Here is a 21,744-nt window from a genome sequence, read left to right as displayed (position 1 = left end):
AAACATATACAATGTGAAGAATGGTTGAATGCAAATATACTGTTAAGTTTTGAAAAGCAGTTCATATGTTGATAATTCACATGCATTGGGCCTTTTCAACCTTTTGATTGACATTATTATAAGAACTAGAGTGTGAACTCAGTGGGGGGTTGTGGGAGGGGGAATCTGAAGGGTAGCGCTTGGGTGCATGCTCTCCCTTTTGACGGCTAAATTGAAATTTTGAATTCCTCCTTGATATCATTTTTAAACTTTTATATATTGTATGTACTGCGCCTTATATCTGAAAAAATAATGAATTCTATTTTGAGAACATATTTATTGCCAAATAAAAAATCAGTTTGATCCAGTTATAGTATTATTTTATTCAATAAACAATTCAATACATATTATTACACTGTTGCTAATGAGTATTAGTGAGTGAGTTTCTCAAATTTTAGCAGTGGCTGCATTTACCCATATGGAAACGCACCTAATGCACTGAAAAATCCATGTCAAATGGTATACAGCATATGGCTATATGAATTCTGTTTGTATATTTCACAAAATGCAACTTTCCGTAATATTAATGTGTAGGCCTAACAGTGTCTTGACTAGCTGGACTGGCAAGTACATATGACATGTCGACCACCAGAACCATAAGTTGATACAATGTGTTTGGGTATGCGAAGTAACAATTAAAGATGAAAGTTTACAAAAATCTTGCACCAGAATTGTAGTGGAGCTGTAGTTGGTGGTTAACATGCTTGCCATTCAATCCCAAGGTGCAGGCTTCAATTCTGAGTTGTAACTCGCAACTTTTTTTAGCTCCACTCCGTAAGCCTCAAATAAGCACGATATTTTATAAAATAATAATTGGCGAGTTACGCGCTGTTGGATGTGTATAAAAAAAAAATTGTTGCTGCACCAGAACCCCATGGTCTATCTAACTTACCACTTAAGGAAAATATTTATTTATTTTAAGTAAAATACTTTGTTTTGGTGAAAATGGATAATTCTATCTGTACTCCATTTTTGCACACACCCAGGTGGTGCCTGGGCAAAACATGTCTTTCCACAATTCTATTAAGGATCACAGGAAATAATGAAGAAATGTTTTCCTGAAAGCTATTTTGTTGTTGTGAAAGTAAAAGTTTGTGAGCTATAGCACTGGTCTTAAATCAACTGGTAAAACATAGTTAAACCACAATCTCTGATCATAAACTTCATCTCATTAACTATAAAACATGGAAATCAGTATATAGACCTATTTACAAATATGGTATGGAATAGGGTTTTGTCAAAATTACTTATGGATGGTGCCGATGTATAAAGTGTATAATTTTGTCTAACATAAGTACTCCTGTTCAGTGGGTGAGACTGGAATATACATTTTAAAGTGTCAAATTAACTCATACAATGGTAAAGACTATATGTAGCTATAAATAAATTGTATACACTCTGCAATACACTTTCTACAAGCCTAATTGATATTTTTATGTCAAGCCACCAGAAAAGTTTTTATTTTTTCGGTGATTCTTGTGTATACAGTACAACATGTTTTCCAAAATATTAAGCAGATTCAAATTCGCCTTCTCAAACCTAGTTTACCCCTGTGACCAACTGTGATCAATGATCAGAAAGATGAGAAGACATTAGACTACCAATCTTGAAGTACAGCAAATCTATATCCAATATCACAGCATATGGTAGCATATATTTCAATGTTTTTGCATATAGACTCCACTATTTTGGTAACGGTCACCGATTGGTGTTATTCAATCCCATCATGTTTCTTCCCTATTGAAAAAAAATAAATAAAACAATAACAAATAGCATCACAGAGTGAATTGCAATTAGTCAAAAACCATAGAGATAATTATTATTATTATAGTATAAATAATGAATGTTTATGAGTGGAATGGTACAAATAAACGATTTTTCTTTTGAAAAAAAGTATTATTTAGCGATTGTTAGATAGTGCGTACTATTGCACACCATGTGATCCACAATCGTCCAATCAAATGATAAAAATGTATTTAGGTGTTATATAATATATAATAGTATACACTATAATATCTCTGTGGTCAAACCTAGTCAAAACAAGAGAACAGACAGAAAAGGCCAATTTATCATTAGAGAATGATAGTACCTGTATTCATTAAAGCTCTCCATTGTATTGTATTGTCAGAAAGGAACCAAGACCTCTGAATATGATTCATTTGTCCAATAACGACTTATTTATTATTGTAAATAGTCTGACGGCAAATGCACCGTCTTCTCTCTTAATAATAGAACAATTTTATTTAACATATTTCCAAGTTTTTTTTTATTTCAGGAAGGATCCTTTACATTTTATCTTTGTTTTCTATGAGTTGCTTCTGTTTGACAATAAATCAGTATACATAAAGATAATACTCTACAATTATTATAAGGTAAGTCTTGTATCTGTCACTCTTAGTCTTATCTATATCCATGTATACTACCAGGCCCTGTTACTAGGCCTAATTATGTTCTGCTTGATAAGATCAATTAACTTTTTAAAAAATGACTTGGAAAAATTTACTCTAGAATATTGAGGAAGTGTGTATGAAAAATGTATGGAATTTTGTTAAAAAATAACAAATCAATATGAATCATTAACCATTAAAACTAGTGTATTATTGTAGATATTTTAAAAGGAAACATTAGGTATTACAAAGATACCATATTTGCACACAAAGTTGCAATACCTGTAATTTCCTTAAAAAAGGAAGTTAGCTATAATAATATTATCAATACTATTTTTGTTGTATTGCTACTGTATAGTACTACCACAAACCTTATATTTACAAATGTTTCTTCCCCATGCAAACATTTAAAACAAATTGGAACACAAAACTATAAATTACCTACTGTACTCCTCTTCGGAGGATGATCAAAGCATATTGATCGAAACGTCGAGAAACTCAACAGTATTTTTTCAGAACTAATATACGTGGTGTACCGCAAACTTAATATCAACATTTGATTTTGCCATGCAAACCTTCAAACAATATATTACCTACGGTAGTTAAATTGTTGTATTGTAGGTAAGAAGTTTCTGCAGTTTGTGTCTGTTTTATGCAATAATACTGACTAGAGTATATAGACCTAACATTTTGCCCTAGTCTAGGTCCTAGATGGCCATCCAGGTCTATATTCGTAAAAAGAAAAACATTTTGGCATACATAGCGTTTCATACTTTATGTGTATAGATATCTAAAAGTTTTTGTTAGATCTCACAGTATGCAATAATACTGACTATAGGGTATAGACCCAACCACAACATTTTGCCCTAGTCTAGGTCCTAGATGGCCATCCAGGTCTATATTCGTAAAAAGAAAAACATTTTGGCATACATAGCGTTTCATACTTTATGTGTATAGATATCTAAAAGTTTTTGTTAGATCTCACAGTATGCAATAATACTGACTATAGGGTATAGACCTAACCACAACATTTTGCCCTAGTCTAGGTCCTAGATTATATTTGTAAAAAGAAAAACATTTTGGCATACATGGTGTTTGATACTTATGTGTATAGATATTCGATTTTGCCACCTAAACTTTTACCCGATTTCAAAAAGTTACAAAACAGTAAAATGCATATTCAACAAGAAATATTTCTTACGAAAAAAAAAACCTTTTAGATGTAACAGTTTTAATTATTGTTCTTCCTTCATTAAATGGTGCCTTTTTATTTATATTCAATTTAATAATTTAAGAAATTTGTAGTGTTCTTATGCATACACTACAGTCAGATTAGTTGGTGACTAGTTTGTTCGATCGGATGCAAATATGAACAACATTACATTGTCAGTCAGTTTGTACACTACTGTATAATAAGCAAAACAATACATTATTAGAAATTGAAATAAATGCAGACCTTGTAATCTTGTTGAAACTCAAAACAAAACAAGGAAGCCATTATTTCAATATGCAGTTTCCATTTTGAAATACTCTAGTTTTGATCTAAAAGTACCTCATGTTTGCTTTATAATATCTAATAGTTTCATTTTATAGCTCAGCTGGTACTAAGAAATTGATTCATTGTTACTGTATATTGTTTGCAAGATAAAACCAGTGAATAGAATATATTAGCCGAACTAACTAACACAACCAGTTGTGTTAACAATGTGCATAATTGATTTCATTTACCAATAAGTATATTATATACAAATTTGTCTATTGCAGTTACTGCAGTAACTGCATTTTGTTTACTCAGTAAACTAGCTTGTTCTGGGATTCTGAAATTGAAAACATTTACCAGATTGTTTATTTCATTGCCATCAATAAGTAAATTATAAAATTTAAACCAATTTATGTGCTTCTTCATATTTTAGGTTGAATACCGTATATCCTCAGGTGTAATAAACACAAACAGGCATATCCAAGGGTATAGTCCCAGTATATTCATTTGATGTAGGCCTCTCTTTAGTCAATTCAGATGCTTACAATCATTTTTTTCTGAACAAGGGTTTCCCCGGGTATATTCCTCTCCCCCAAAGTCAGGCCAATTTTGGCATTACTTAGCTGTAGCGATCGATAGTGAGTTGTATTATAAGCTCTTTACTTGTGACAAACCTCCATATATTGCGCAATGTGTTATTGAATTATCAAAAAGAAAAGTACTGTCTTATGAAACTTGAGTTCAATGAAACAATTTACCCAAATCAAAAGTACATTAGTCAAACATCAAAATGTACCTACAAAATCAGAACTTTTGATAATGCCTGTCTACACAGGTCAACTGTTTACAAAACTGTAAATTACAGGATATCACACATCTTATCACAGTTTAGTATACAATTGTCTGAAACTAAACTCAAGGTCTATTGTATGATCAAAGGTCTGTTTGATAATGTACAATAAATGTTATTAAACAACTCACACTAGATTGTAAACAATGGGGAACATTTATATAGGACTGGTTGTATTATCCTGATTCTATGGTGTTAAACTTGAAAATAAAAACAGATTGACATACATTGGAACTAATATTCACAATTTCCTAGAAAAGGGAAACATTTTAAAAATGTAGTGATGATGTTGTTTCTTTATGTTTTTAGATGCAAATATTATATCAATAATGTGCAAATATTGACTGGTAGGGGAAGGGGAATATAGGGCAGTCAATATTTGTGTACTGTACATGTCTTATACATAGATTATAAGTAGACTTATTTTCGCTGTCACTTTCATCTAGTATTAATTACCATTCTTCGTTTCATTAACTCAGTGAGTTACCCACAGTACATCAGCCATGTTTGTTCACTCAATCATAAGCACAGTCCAAAGGCAAATATTTCTTGTCATATTTGTTTTTTAGACAATGTTTCCAAAACAAAAATTATCGGTTAATTTTTTAATCATTCAGATAATTTATAAGAAAATTAAGTGCGCATATACAGACATTACCAAATAATCAAGAGCTCAAACACACAGATTTGTTCTTCAGATCAAATGTTAAAAATGATCGCATAGTAGTAATGTACTGCAATAGGCTTAGAAAATTACACATAGCAATAGGGAACAACGTACTATTATTGAGGGAAAAATCAATTATTTGATACTTTTTCCCCCGAGATTCTTAACTATCAATCATTTTACATCACATAAATTAGGCTAGGAATCTGCTTTTGACCGATCAGAAGCCTGGAGTATATATATATGATACTGTATTTTAAAGTATACTGATTTCTTTAAAATTAAAAAATTATTTACGTACCACAGTAATGGCAGCTGACGCTACGTCACCCATACTAGTTGCTACTGTACCAATCTATTGAAAACAAAAAGGACATTTTTAAATGCAAATATTTTGAGAAGGCTATGAGATTGGACCATAGATTGTATTGAATTTTATTTTTTTTAAAAAGAGGTAAAAAAACATTAAACGTTAAATTTATTTAGCCCTGCCTAAATCCTCTCCTGTAAACTGTCTTTTTCATATTAATTACTTACAGATGATGTAGATTTTGAAAAAGTATTTAAATCTGCCATTCTGTTATCCAGGAACTTCCAGGTGTCTTCAAAGTCTGATGACGAATCTTGGATCAGGTGCATTTCAGTACTCTTGTACAAGGCCAGCAATGTTAAGCGTTTGCTATACCAATTCATCTAAAAAAAATATTTTATGGAAAGAAACAGCAAAAAATAAATTACACTTTCAAATTATTACTGTACAATTATTGATCTGTGTAGGCCTACAGTATAGTCACATGTAATGGTCAACTTATCTGTTTCAGGTCCTACCAGCTATATAATAATTTGTGGACATGCCCCATGGAAGTATAGTAGGTTAAATAATATGTTTACAATTTGTGATTTGGGTAAATAAAAATGAAACAAATTACAATTTTAAATAACTGCCTCCTAGTTTTTATGAAATTTTGCCTATCGTCATTACTCTCAATGACAGATCCAAGGGGGCCCAATGTTTTTAACCTTGGCCCCAACCAATTTTAAAATCCTTGATCCCCTACTGACAATGGAGATTTAACTATTTCATAACCTACTGTAGTATACAAAAATCTATCTAAACCCTATATAGAATATTCCATCATAAGGAAGTATCATGGACAAAATAGGGATTTTCTGAACACAAATTGAAAGCATTGATCCAGCCTTTATTATATGCAGGCACTATGTTTCAGTTTTAAAATAAAACAAGAGGGCAGTATGATATAAAAAATTCACCCGTTTAAAACTAGATTATAATTATTTAAATATTTAAAAGATACATTATGAACTGTATGATTTTACTATACAATATTTAAAGTATGGAATTCCTATATTGGTATGTACTTTAAATGACTATATGATATGTATACATTGCTGTGATGGATCTATTGTATTCTTAGCAAATACATCTGAAGCTCCTAAAGATGTTGCAGTTGCATATACTAAAATATACTATTTTACTATATTTTAATTATGGCATTCCTTGCTATACATGTTTAATAATTAAACATGATAAACTAGAACACTGTTGTGGTGAGTCTATTGTACATCTATAAACATTGTTCCTGAAGTTACTCTATGATTATGCTTAAATATTTTTATTTTTCTATTTTACATCACTGTGCACTTACGTCTGTGGATTTGTCCCCTGCATGATACCATATGTCATCCATAAGAATAGACAGGTTTTTGAAATGTTCCAACGTGTTACTTTGTACTGCAGTGAGAGCCATTGCCCGCGGCCAGTGGTTAATATATGGGATGATCATACGCAGGCGAAATTCAATAGCATCTCGAATGATCTGGGATACTTTCTTTTTTCTAATAAAAACATTTATATAGTATATAGTTTGTTACTGAAACTTTATGCAAACTTTACATATGTCTTCTTTACAGACATGAAGCATGCTGTAAGAGCTTTAACTGTCTAAGGATATAGTTACATGAATGAGGGGGAATAACCTGTAGTAGAGTAGAACTAATGAAAAAAAGGGGCCAACCTCAAAAAAATTGCAACAAAAGGTTTTTCAACGGATTTTGGTAGTATTGGGTGTACTAAATAACAGAAAAAAAGTCTCAAGAATTTTGACCACCGGAAAGTGGTTTTTTTTCAAGATGGCCGCCAAAATAGATAAAACGTTAAAATGTCAATACCTCCTAAACTACTTGGTCTATTGATATGATTTTGGTACCAAAATACTCAGAACATACATATTTATATTTGCCCTAATAGAACATTTTGGCCAAAAATGACCGGAAATGCTATTTCTTGCATGTTTGACCTTTGACCTTGATATGTTGTATCTTGGTAACAACTGACCGTAGGGAAACAAATTGTGACTCAAATTGTTCAGAATGTACATATTTACATTTATTGTAATGAGACATTTTGTCAAAAAATGGTTAGAAGTAAAGGTTATTGACCTTTAACCTTTATCTATGTAGAATGTCCATATCTCGGCAACTATGTGTGGTAGAGATTTAAAATTGGGCTCTAAATACTGAGCATATGCTTATTTATATTTACTCTAATGAAACAGTTTGACAAAAAATGACCAGAAACGACATTTTTTGATGATTGACCTTGATATGCTATATTTCGATAATGACTGACTAAGACATACTATTTATGGCTCAATTTGTTCAGAATATAATTATTTTTATTTCGTATAATGGTCTAATCTACCCATGGAATTAAGAGCTTTCCTGGGTAACTGTAATATTTATAAAGACTTTTAGAATATGAGTTCAAGTTCAAATTGTTCAGAACATACTGTATACATTCTTAATAATAATAGTGAATAAAAAACCCGAAAAGTAAACAAAAACAAATATAATAATAATTTTTAATTTCTAATTACGGTATAGCAGCAGTTGATTGGATATTGTGCATGTATTTAGTACGGCTTCCTAAACAACTTTTTTAACTTCGTCTTCATCATCGTCATCAATCTCTCTATCTACGTTGTTCCATTCTTTTAGTTGACACACTCCCCAAACTGAAGTACATGCCAATCCATAGCATCTACAACTGCAACATACAGTTTTACATCCAGTAGTACAGTTACAATGGATGATTTTCAAAAGTTCTTCTGAAGCAGCAGTTTCAATCGTCATTATTGGCACAAATGTTTTATTAAAAACTTCCCCGACTTGGTAGCATCCATGGTATTATCTTTCTTTATCCATTGCATGATTTGATAGTATACTCTAAGACTGTGACATTTTGTAGCAGATGAGGTTGGTGGTAGTAGTTGTTGAGGTTTGATAAATTATTTACCCTCAGCAACTTTCTTATTAAACAGCTTGCATCTGTAGCTATTTGGGAAATCCAGTGACTTGGCTCCAAAACGAATAGACATGGCCTTTAATCCAAACTCCTCGATAGTTTGAAGTTTCTGATGCGGTTGAGTGAAACTATCGGCACACATCAGTGTCATATTCTAGGTTACTTTCTATCAATTTATTGATTTATTTGCCTTCCTAAAGATGTCTTTAGGCTTTGAAGAGTGAGGGTGGAAACGGACTTCATATTTCATTACATCGTCTAGAGAGATTTGTCCTAACTGAATTTGATGGAAAGAAAGAAGAATTCCTGTCAAGGCATGAGAACAAACACAAATTTATCAACATGCTTTCATATGAGCTATAGAAAAAAGAGTGGAGTTGTGGCTTGATGGTTATGATGCTTGGCTACCACTCCAAGGGTCCTGAGTTCAAGTCCCGTCACATGTCAGGATTTTTTCTAAGGACCAAATTACTCCACTCCCAAAGACTTGTAATAAGACTTTGTTTACGTAGAGCATCTTGTGTATATGTTTGTCTTGTGAACCTCTGAGGGTCCCTAATGATCAGCAATAGCTGGATGGATCACCCTCATTAAATATGGTTTAAAAAAAAACAAAAAAAGCGATGTTGACATTGCTCTGGCAACAGTTGAAGTCTCTGAACATAATACAGTAACTTTGATTGGAGAAGACACGGACTTACTGGTACTTTTACTGTATCATGTAAATACAACAAACCGAGAAATGTACTTCAGATTAGACAAAGGAAAAGATGGGCCTACTAGAGTGATTAATGTAACCAGATTGAAATCTGTTTTAGGATATAAAATCATCCATTGTAACTACTGGATGTATGTTGCAGTTGTAGAAGCTATGGATTGGCATGTACTTCAGTTTGGGGAGTGTGTCAACTAGAAGAATGGAACAACGTAGATAGAGAGATTGATGACGATGATGAAGACGAAGTTGGAACAGTTGTTTAAGATGCCGTACTAAATACATGCACAATATCTAATCAATTGCTGCTATACCATAATTAGAAATTTAAAAGTTATTATTATATTTGTTTTTGTTTACTTTTCGGTTTTTTATTTACTATTATTATTAAGATTGTATACAGTATGTTCTGAACAATTTGAACTTGAACTCATATTCTGAAGGTCTTTATAAATATTACAGTTATTTGATTCCCAGGAAAGCTCTCTATTTCATAAGTAGATTAGACCATTATACGAAATAAAAAATAATTATATTCTGAACAAATTGAGCCATAAAAGGTGTATCTCAGTCAGTCATTATCGAAATATAGCATATCAAGGTCAATGGTCAAACATGTCGTTTCTGGTCATTTTTTGTCAAACTGTTTCATTAGAGTAAATATAAATAAGTATATTCTCAGTATTTAGAGCCCAATTTTAAATCTCTACCACACATAGTTGCCGAGATATGGAAATTATACACAGATAAAGTTAAAGGTCAATAACCTTTACTTCCAACCATTTTTTGACAAAATGTCTCATTACAATAAATGTAAATATGTACATTCTGAACAATTTGAGCCATCATTTGTTTCCCTACGGTCAGTTGTTACCAAGATACAACATATCAAGGTCAAAGGTCAAATTGTCAGAAATGGTATTTCCGGTCATTTTTGGCCAAAATGTTCTATTATAGCGAATATAAATATGTATGTTCTGAGTATGTTGGTACCAAAATCATATCAATAGACCAAGTAGTTTAGGAGGTATGGACATTTTAACTTTTTATCTATTTTGGCGGCCATCTTGAAAAAAAACACTTTCCGGTGGTCGAAATTCTTGAGACTTTTTTTCTGTTATTTAGTACACTCAATACTACCAAAATCCGTTGAAAAACCTTTTGTTGCAATTTTTTTGAGGTGAAACCTTATTTCTACTCTACTACTGTTTTTTAAAGCATAACTGGGCCGAAAACTTTCATTTTTCTGAAGGGGTCTCTCTGTTTTCTTACTGACATGAAGCATGCAGCGTGGGAATGAAAACATTCTATGCATGCTGTAAGAGCGTAAACTGTCTATGGAAATGGTTACATGTTTTGCAGCATAACTGGGCTGAAAACATAAACTAACTTTCACCTTCCTTAAGAGTCTCTTCATGTTGAGCAAACAGGCTCATTTGTGTGTCCAAAGGAACAGGTTCTGAGATGGACCAGTACAAGCCAGTGTAACTCCCTGACAAGAGCCAGATGTGTACACTGGATCTCCAGTTTTAATTAGTCCTTATCCAAGAAGACATTTTCTAGCACCAGAACTATTGTGGAGGAACCTGTCCAAATTTTCATTTTGCCTCACCGCTCAACTCCACATGAGTAACTTACGGTAAATTAGGATGTTCCGCCATCTGTTTTGCTTCTTCTGCCAGGTGTTCTGCTAATTTCCTATTGCATTTGGCAACAAAGAAATGCAGAAGATCTCCTCCACCTCTTTCAAACATGCCATGTGCCACACCAGGATAACCGACAGCTATAGCTCCTTCCGAAAGAGTGTCAATTGACCAACCATATTTAGAGACAAACTGCAATGACTCTTCAAGGATGAGTGCTTTTATGTCGTCATCTGTGATTGGTTCTTCTTCATCATTGTCTTGTTTTTTATGATGGTCTGATGAACTGGATAAGAATTATTTTTATATTATGTTTATTTTTATGTCATGGAGGTAAAAAATAAAACCTCAATGGTTATGTACTGTGGATTTTCCATAATAAAGAGAAAAGAAATGAATTGCAGTTTAGTTTAGTCATATTAATAAATAATATAAAATTGTTAAATTACATAATTTACAATTTACCTGCTTTTTCGACTGTGACAAAATCTTGTATCAAACGCTCCACATATTCTCACCTTCTTTAAAACTAACAAAAAAGTTCATTTAATATCCTGACTAGGCTACTGTAGGCCTTGCCTATATTGTATTCTGTGTGAATTTAATCGACACTGTGTGTTTATATACTAATTACTATAGGCCTAGCTAGTACTACATATATATATTTGTTAAACATACATGGTGTTACCCTTTCTTGCTCTAGGCCCTAGTATGAATGTACAATCAATTATTAGAAAATAAATAATGTTACAGAGGCCAACATACAGTGAAACACACAATGATTAATAATGAATGAGTAAAAAAACACAGTAAAAAAGCCTTTTTAATTTTTAAAACAATAATCATTCCTCCTATTATTTATCTATATTCTATCTGACTGATGATATGGGTTTATGTTTAGTTCTAACGTTTGGCAACAAGTTATTCATGTCAGTATTTATTTAACAAAATATTCTAGGCATGACAGCAGCTGCGATCACCGGGCCGTGAGTGAGTTCGGCTCCGTCAATTTATATTCAGCAGTTTAGCCAGTCTAGGCCTAGCTAGGACTTCAACTGAATATTGATTTACATGGGTACCTGTAGATGATCTAAGTGTTGATTTCACCGATTGATTAGCTATTGGTATAGTATTAATTAATACCGGTCTTAAACATCTTAGATTTCTGAGCATTATGAGATTTTAACGTTAACAAACAACACTTTCAACTACTTCTTCTTCCACCTGTGTTTACATTTTCCCGGCCCCAGTGGTCGGTCATGCGCAAAACATCTCTGGAATAATTTATTACTGGTTAAGAATCGTAACCAGAGGCCACCAGATTAAAGATTGACTCATTCAGACTGGCTCACCATAATGTAAGGGTTGTCTGAAATATTATATTACCAATTATAAAGAATTTAAAATAGATAAAATATTAAGATTTATATTTAAAAATAAAATGTAAGTTATATAATCAACTTTGGCATATTTGTAGTTATTTATCAATTATTATGAATGATTATGTTTTAAGTGTTGCTAAAAAACCCCAATGTTAAAATGAACTACGCCGGATAATTGCAAGTATTATTTCCTAGTTCGAAGCAACCGCCTGTGCTAAAAAGACGACTTTTGGAATAGATTTAACCACTGGTTAGAATACTTCCACTTCCGTGTTTATATGATTTATTTAATGTCTGAGAATTTCCTCTGTTCACTCCCAGTTAATGTTGTTTAGTTTCCTTATTAATTAAACGTGCCCTGACTTCAAAGATGGGAAGTTCAGAGGAATCGATGGGTAAGCTATTTTTAGTTTTGGTTTGCTAACTTGTTTGGCATTGACAATCAGTTGGAGATGATAGAGAGGGGCAGGGCATGTCATGTGTGGGTTGTGTGGTAAATTTCAGCTCAACTTCTGAAGATTGCTTGGGCCTGGAGGATAGATGCAATACTGTAGTACTATTTTCCTCACTACACAATAATGCAGACTATAGGAATAGGCAAATCTGACAATATTATATTATTAAAATACATACTGTTATTTTTGTTGGTGGTGTGTGTGAATTCCATTAAAAAATATAACAAACATTCATTCTTGAACTGGTTGTTCAGAAATTTGATTTTATCTCCGCTACCCTAACGTCATCATTTTACAAGCAGAAGTTGACTAGTCTGAAATTATTATAACTAGGTCCTGATCAATAAAATCCATCAGAATTGTGTTGAGGTAGGGAGCAAGGAAACATGTACCAAACATCCATCCAGTAGATGCGCACTTTGAGCAGAATGTTTTACAATGTTATTGACTAACTAACCAGAGATAAATACAAATTTATGTATACTTTGATCTGAAATAAACATTTCAGTTTTTCTTTTTTTCCAATCGTTTAGAAATTGTACGGGATGTACTAAAAGACAAATTCCAGCATGGATTAGTAAAGTCTGTTAAATCGGAAAATAAACAAGGAAAAATTGAAAGTGGAATATTGGTAGGTAAAAATTCAAGCCAGTCTGGTTGTGCAGGATGAAATTAGGGACCATGTCAAATTATTCTATTGCCATTAAATTTTTTTATTTTTTTTTTTCTGTAAGCTTTTTTGGCAATCATACATGACTGTTTATAGCAGTGACTGCCCCAAAATCGTCTAAACAAATTATGGGACAATTTTAAACTTCTTTTAATCTTTGCACATTGTATTATGTTGCTTTACTGCAGTATATAATAATGTTGACATGATCCCTAAATTATATTAGACAAAATAAGCAAAATGATTGATAAATACTCCGCCATAATGCTTATCTCATAAACATTTTCTAAATAAGAATCCATGAATATGAATGTACACCAAAGAACACCTTTTAAAATTCACATGCTATATTGTTTGTTTATTTGGCTACTGTTTTGAATTTCTTTCACTTCTAAAAAAACAATGACTTGTGCACCATATTAAAACTATTGACTATTGTTGACCAGATGTTGGTAAAAAGAAAGAAAAACAATGCAATACATTATAAATATTGCAGCATATTTTAAAATATTAGGATGCATTATTATTATGGCAGATAAGATTTTTCTTTTTTTGAGTATCTCCTGAAATTTATGAGAAAAGTCTGGCAACATTGAGCAAGTTGGTTAATTTTCATATTTTTAAAATTGCCAATTTGTCATCCTCTTGATTCCTCAATTGATTTTGTGAGGATGAATGGCGCATTGTGTTGGAAGTTGGATTACTGATCGTGAGATTTGAATCAAACTCTCATCGGATTTAGCAGTTAGAGCATTTGTTTATTATTTTTCATGCAATAATAATAAACAAGATAGTTTCAAATTAAGTAATTGTTTAAAATATGCATTAAATTGCACAACAAGTATCACAATGTAAAGTACATAACTACAGTTGACTAAATATAAACAATGATTTAAATTGTTATTTAAACAAAACAACCATTATTATTACTCTGTAGTTTCATTACATAATACATGTGTTTCTATTGAGTAAGAGAATACGGTTCTTAGAATCATTTTGACATGGTCCCAGTATGTACTATCGTAATGTTCACAAATAAGATACTACACGATCAAAGTTTATGTGCCCATATATGGATGATGATGTCATCCCACTACCATGTTTGGGCATATCACTACCATATTTGGGCACATCACACTTTTTTTGTCAAACTAGTTTGATGTGTAGACAAAGCTCAAGAATATTATTATATGGTATGTTGTATAATCGATGCAGTTTACACCATTTATTTTCTGGTCAATTGGCTTAATAATTACAGGATGTGTAATGGTGCAGAATGCTTGACTTATGTATCACTGTCTAAAGAAATCTTTATAATATGAACATTTAATTTTATATAATTATTCAAATTAGACACAATATTTTGTGTGACTTTTTTTGTTCAGTTTATTGGACCGTGAAAAGCATACAGTGATTGAGGCATGCCTTTTTAAAAGCAAAAGTTAAAATCAATTTCGTTGGTATGTACTTGCGCTCATAATAGTGGGCGTTAAGTTACTGATGACGGTACGTTTGAACGTTTCTACATAAGTTTGTGGTTGCAAACTGTTCCATTATGGTAGAGGGGTTTAACTTTTTGTATTTAATCCCTCCCTCTAGAGAACATGTTGGTTTATCTTGGTAAGCTAAGCACTCATAATTTTGGATTGTGTTACCTTTACTGTAGGGTAGCTATTTTTGGAATCTAGACCTAAGTTATAGACTCCCTTATCGTGGATACAAATGGTCTGTTTAATTCCTTTATCGTCAATCTTTAAAAAACACTGATCATTACTTTAATAATAGGTTTACCATGCCATATCATTACTATGTTTTCACAATTTACAAAGTACATTGTCATTTTAGATTCTGTATAGGCCAATGCATTTCCAAGGTGTACTTTAACCATGGAGACTCCATGTTTAAACCCTTCAATACAAGTAGTGCCCTTGTAAACTGAATTGTCCTTGTATTGTAAAATCTTGTATTTCTTATTAAAAAGAAAAATTGTTTAGATCATTGAGCCTATTTTGAAGGAAGGAAATGGAAAAATAAATATAATCATGTGAAATTTCCATTGTCATGACAAATTGTATCGACTTTCTAGAAATGTCATTCAATTGTTTTTTAAACTTCAGGATCCTTGAACAAATAAACACCATCATCTATCCACAAAATGTTATATAATAATTATTATTTCTCTTTAAAAAATTGTTAAGCACCTGGAACATGCTACTGATAATATGTCTCCAGAAAAGGAATATCCTCAAATCACAATCAGCTGTTAAAAAAATGTGAACACCAGCATACACGTACAACAATTACATTTTTTTTTTAAATCCTTAAATGGTCTATTATTTGGTAGCTTACTTGGATAAACCGACAATGACCTAATTCTCTTTGAGAAGAGAACTACAACTCGAATATATACAATTTAATTAAACATCCCTATCTATCAGATAATGGTACATTCCATGAACCCTGCCCTCAAGACATGGTAGAAGTAACGTCTGAATGAAGAGCTACACATTGAGAGTAAGAGGGAGGAGAGGTGAAACTAATATTACCATTTTGGCTCAGATGATGTGTCATACAGTATACTCTAACCATGGAGGTATAAACTCCATGCTCTAATAACATGAGAAACACAATAATTTGTATTATGTCAATTTGTATAATATTATAAAGTCAACTGAATATTTTTTTTTTCAATCATTATCATTGGTTCCTTAAGGCTAACACTGTATACACATTTCACAGTGGGTGGAGTTGTCAAAAGTGATCATGTGTTTACAAGTCCTGTATACAGTTAGGCCTTTGGTTGTTTGTATTTTGCCTATAGTCAAGATATTAGTTGCCATATTATTATTAGTGATAGGTATGGTGAATATCTGTCCTATAGTTACTCAATCAAACGTGTCCAATTGTCCCATTGTGGCTTGTGCAAAGTACAAGAACTTTAACTTATGTACAGTTATTTATATAGTATTAAAGTACCACAATTGACTTTTGTTCAGTACACGTGACTCGCCCAGAACCAGATTCTCTAAAAACTTGCCTGCAAAACCATTCATTACTGATAGTTATACCATTTTCTCTGGTATGGGATCAAGCGGCTCAACGGCACTGGCTATTTTTTGGACCAAGCTCCAATTATTTCTTATTTCATATGCATCCAACCAATTACAGGATGGATAAACTATTTAATAATTTATCATGCTTAAAGTCACATTTGAGGCATAGGGAGTGGAGTTGAAAGATTCTTGAGTTACAACCCTGGTACTAGGTCAGGAGTGGACCTTGGGATTGGAAGCATGTTAACCACCTAGCTACAGCTCCACTACTTTATTACATTAGTCTACCTTTCTCTATTGCCCCTCCTTTTTTTCCTATGTGTCTGAATCCTCCCTTATGTACAGTAAATACAATGTCTATTTGAATAGTACTTCATGACAAAATTCAAAGTTTATATATGGTCTTTCTACATTGTTGTGTCAATGACTAATGGCATTTTAATACAATCACACTCTTTTGTTATATTATTTCAATTGCCTTTTATCAATGCTTTGACTATGCACATACACTGTAGTCTAGATCCTTATTCTTTATGCTGAATTGACGAGAAATAAAATAGGAAAAAATTCCTGGCATGATTTTCTGTACAATGATGATTTTCGGTTATTTTAATTAACATAATGTATAAGAGAACATTTGTTTTTGTCTGCTAAATAGTCCATGATAATTAAGCCATACAATATGTTTAAAAAATTACTACAGTACATATAAAGGAAGAGTCAGTTTAAATTGATGATTATTAATAATCAAACATATTTATTATAGAACCATAATTTAATATGAAAGAAGAGACAAATTACATTTTTGGAACGTGGTACAAATGGTTTCGATTATTTGATAAGAGCATATATACAAAAATTAATTACACTAGAAATCAGCCCTAATGATTTTTCTTCTTTTTTTCTATTTTCCAAAAATGACGAATGCATTGAATAGAATAACTGTAATTAATAATTATTTGTTTATTCTGTTGTACTGTACATAGTATTTTAGCCACATGATATATTCCCACATTAATATTGCCTTATGAAACAAGAACCCCCACCACCGACACTTTTGAGAAAATATTTAGTTTATATGGCCTAAAGTATTATATTTGGTGATAAACATATTATAGGTTTTGTCTGACTTTACCATAAAATAAGACCAACCATCCAAAAATAAATAAACAAGCAAATGGAGAATAAGATTACACTTATCTGATAGTGACTGTATAATTAGAATTCAAATTGTCCTCTGTCATTAAAAGGGTCTTTGTTACTATAGTAACTGGATTTATATCCATATTTGGTAATGTTCTATGATGAATATAACTGATTTGCATAATTGTCATGGTTCATTTAACAGAGTAGATTTGCATTGAATGCTTTAAAAAATGTCCCAATTTTGTTTAGATTATATAGAGACATACTGTACTGTGACTGGTTATATTTATTTATTTGTTATTTATGTAACTATTGATATTATATAGATAATAGTTGAAAATACATAATAGATTGGCAACTCCAACAGCTCAAAATTAATCACAGCCCAAAATGCTATCTAGCCATGTTGGAGAGAAATCATGAACAAAATGGGCTACTGTACACCATATGATATGTTACTGTTAGTCTTTCCCCCTACTTTGCCATGCATCAGGCATCTACAGTAGTTTTGAGCAATTTGAGCATCAAGGCAAGACCTTATTCTTTACGACCTTTCAATTTGAAAATTTGACTTTTGCCAAGAAATTAATTGCCAATAAACAATATGAATTAATTTCATAATAAATAAAAACTGAAAACCATCGTCTCTATGAGACCAGTGCTACAGTATCTGCCTACCATACTCAAAGGGGTGTGGGTGTATTTAATTACATGATAAACATGCTTGTACTGTATGTTTGGGGTTAAAAACATGGATGCAACATAAATCATGTTTTACAGTATGTGAACATTGTATGTTCATCAGTGTGCTTTCTAGATTCATAAGTCATGAATTCTGTACACATTCCAAGTTCAAACAACAAAACATAATAAAGTTTTAATGATGTCTCAACTAACATATTGCCTGCATTCTTAATCCTTTATTTCTTCCAGTATGTAAATAAAGTATATTGGTATTTATAATTATTAATCTGATTTTTAATTGTTTTCGTTTTAGGCTTTGACAGCGTTTCGTGTCTTTGTGATATTACCAATGAAATCAGGGAAACATGTAAGTATTTAAAACTTATTATGGTACATTATAATATATTCTAAATACTTTTCTTATACATATGATACAGTACACTATCTCTAAACATACATCCCTTCGCACGTATAAAAACCACTCTGATATATTTTTTCATTTTAGTTTAAAAAGTCAAAGCCAATATAGACCTTTGTTATAAAAATTAAAAAAAAACTCTTGGGACATATGTCATTCTTTTTGCTAATTTGTTTGTTGCAATTGATTGATTGATTGATTGATTTTATTTGATATTCATACATAAAAGTTAAAATATACAATGTATAAAAAGAATACCTGGATAACCCATTAAGTCGACAAAAAAGTAAACTTATTTCCAATGGGGTCCAATCCGTAATGACTGAAAAGTGAGTGGTTGGGCCTAGTACAATTATCGTTAAGTATGACTCAGTAAAAATGAAAAAAACAAGAAAATTAATTAATTAATAAGTCAAAATTAATTAATTAATTTAATTACTCTTCAAATGGATTGTTATAGTCTTTCATCATAAAACCTAGATATCTATACAAAGTCATTGAGATGATTAAACTTTGTGTTAACAATTTCCGACCCATGAGCTCAGATCTATTAAAATTGTGATTCAGCGACAACTGTGTATTACTCATTGACGATAGGGGTATCCCCATTACACACTGTAAGTTTGTACAGTACTTTGAGTGTGTTTATCTCAGGGAAATAAGTTAATATCTTACACTCAACATTTCATCTTTAATGTTTAATATAACACTTTTATAAATACTTAATCTAAAAACATATTTAAAAAATCCATGATACTACTGTACATGATTATCTGGGGCGGATGCAGGATTTTATTTAAAACGGTTAGTAATATAATATTATTAACTGTCAAAAATAGATATCAAAATGTAGTTCACACTAGCCACCACTCCCTCTCCCTCCCCTGATTATTAATTATGATCATAATATACATTAATAATTAATGTTACTAAAAAAAGACAACATTTCAAATTGTGAGTGTTAAACTCTTTTCAGTTTATAATAATAAATACTATGAGAAAATTGACACTCAATAAAAGAATATTAATAATAATAGTTTTCAATCGTTTATATTTTTATGTAGAATATAATTATATATATGTATACTGTATAATAGTATTTCATTATTTATGGTCTTTTATTATTATTTTTATTGCTGCAAAAATCATATTATAAAGTAAACTGTACCTCGTAGGCTATTACCATATTTAATAATAATAATAAATACTATGAGAAAATTGACACTCAATAAAAGAATATTAATAATAATAGTTTTCAATCGTTTATATTTTTATGTAGAATATAATTATATATATGTATACTGTATAATAGTATTTCATTATTTATGGTCTTTTATTATTATTTTTATTGCTGCAAAAATCATATTATAAAGTAAACTGTACCTCGTAGGCTATTACCATATTTAAATTAATAAGACATTATAAAAATATTTAAACATGAAAATACTGCAGTAAAGCTATTAATATAATTTGTTTTTATAATTTTTGTAATACCGCTGGTAATATAAATTTTAGAGTATAAAAATGTGATATTTTGCAAATTAAAAGTTCCTTAAGCAACTGTAGCCATGAATCTTTATTTTTGTAACCTTTTAAGACATATCCAATCAATACTGTATTATAATTTCATTTTATGTGTATATAATGTTTATTCAACACATTAATTTGGATTTTTAAAAAAATTTCTCCCACAGGGAATTGAACATGACTTCAACTATTTGGAGATTAAGGGAATTGCATCTGAAAAGGACAAAAAGGTAAATGTTTTTCTGATTCCAAAAAATATACCCTATAAATTATAAATATGGTACTGTATTTTAAGTATATTTTCTGACAGTAGAAATGAGGCTGATAAAAATATTCAAAATACTGTACATCTAATGTGATTGTATTTTTTTCATTTTACTTTTAAACACTTTACTTCAAATGGCTTCAGGACCACCTAAGGTACATTAGCGGAAACAGGCCCATAGTGTCTTCTTGTGATTATGGCACTCCAGGTTATAGGTTTAATAATGTTAATATATAATTATTTAACATGATACAGCAACTTGTAAATCTCCTAACAGAGGTTAATCATATTCAATAAGAAATTAAAATTGCATTAATAGAAGTGCGTTGAACCTTATTTTATCTACTTATTATGACAACTAGCAGCTATCTAAATAAGCTTGAATTAATTAAACACAAAGTGTGTTTCATTTTATTTTACAACTGTTTTTATAGCCAAAATTGTCACATTTAATTGTCAATGTACTTCAGGTGAAAAAATAATTCGCTATAAGTAAATAAAAATTCACAAAAAATCAATCAAATGGCAGAATAATAATAATTTATGAATAACACAAAGGAACGTTTCTTAATATTATTAGTTGTTCTTGTAAACTGGGCAACTTTACCTTCAATATTTTATATAATTAATATTTTTTTAGTCTTCTGCACACTTTTGTTCTTTCATTGTAAATGTATTCATGCAGTGAAACAAAAAAACAAACAAACAAACGTTAAATACAGTTAACTGAAACGCAATTGCTAATCCGAATGAGGTATCTAGGCAATGAATCTGATGATTTCAAATCATCATGCCATTGACCTATAGATCTGAGGTCACCAATTCTTCAGCCATCCTTCTGATGTTTGCTCATTTTCTTCTGAACGATATTATGGGTGTTTTAGGCACACACAAGCCATATGTGTACACGGGACCTTCTGTTTTTAAGTCACTTTAGTGAGAAGACTTGTTCTACAGATCTAATGTTTGAGGAGTGTCTTGAACCAAAGACGAATTTACCTTATGAATGAACCTGTGCCAATGTTATGGCTATACAAT

General features: G+C 31.2%; 2 protein-coding genes across 4 annotated transcripts in view; one reads left to right on the top strand and one right to left on the bottom strand.

The window, feature by feature from the left end:
- Positions 1-1,003: 1,003 nt before the first annotated feature.
- LOC144850556 (ubiquinone biosynthesis protein COQ9-A, mitochondrial-like) lies at positions 1,004-12,344 on the bottom strand. Its single transcript, XM_078707850.1, has 7 exons — positions 12,186-12,344; positions 11,572-11,635; positions 11,102-11,392; positions 7,091-7,280; positions 5,961-6,116; positions 5,725-5,778; positions 1,004-1,776 (listed from the first exon to the last, which is right to left on the bottom strand). The coding sequence occupies exons 1-7, from the start codon at positions 12,277-12,279 to the stop codon at positions 1,738-1,740; spliced, it is 888 nt and encodes a 295-aa protein (XP_078563976.1). The 5' UTR covers positions 12,280-12,344; the 3' UTR covers positions 1,004-1,737.
- A 331-nt stretch (positions 12,345-12,675) lies between these two features.
- The window catches only part of LOC144850554 (F-actin-uncapping protein LRRC16A-like), a 45,493-nt gene continuing 36,424 nt past the window's right edge, over positions 12,676-21,744 (top strand). For 2 of the 3 annotated variants that reach the window (XM_078707846.1, XM_078707845.1), the window contains exons 1-4: positions 12,676-12,883; positions 13,477-13,574; positions 18,810-18,863; positions 20,609-20,671. In XM_078707846.1, coding sequence (XP_078563972.1) covers positions 12,859-12,883; positions 13,477-13,574; positions 18,810-18,863; positions 20,609-20,671 — 240 coding nt within the window. In that variant the 5' untranslated portion in view covers positions 12,676-12,858. The remainder of the gene's footprint in view (positions 12,884-13,476; positions 13,575-18,809; positions 18,864-20,608; positions 20,672-21,744) is intronic. The other variant, XM_078707847.1, reaches the window with a different exon arrangement.

Source organism: Antedon bifida, chromosome 8, assembly GCF_963402885.1.
Source record: "Antedon bifida chromosome 8, ecAntBifi1.1, whole genome shotgun sequence".
Classification (NCBI taxonomy): domain Eukaryota; kingdom Metazoa; phylum Echinodermata; class Crinoidea; order Comatulida; family Antedonidae; genus Antedon; species Antedon bifida.
The sequence above is the reverse complement of the archived record's forward strand: the minus strand, read 5'-3'. Positions and strand labels throughout refer to the sequence as shown.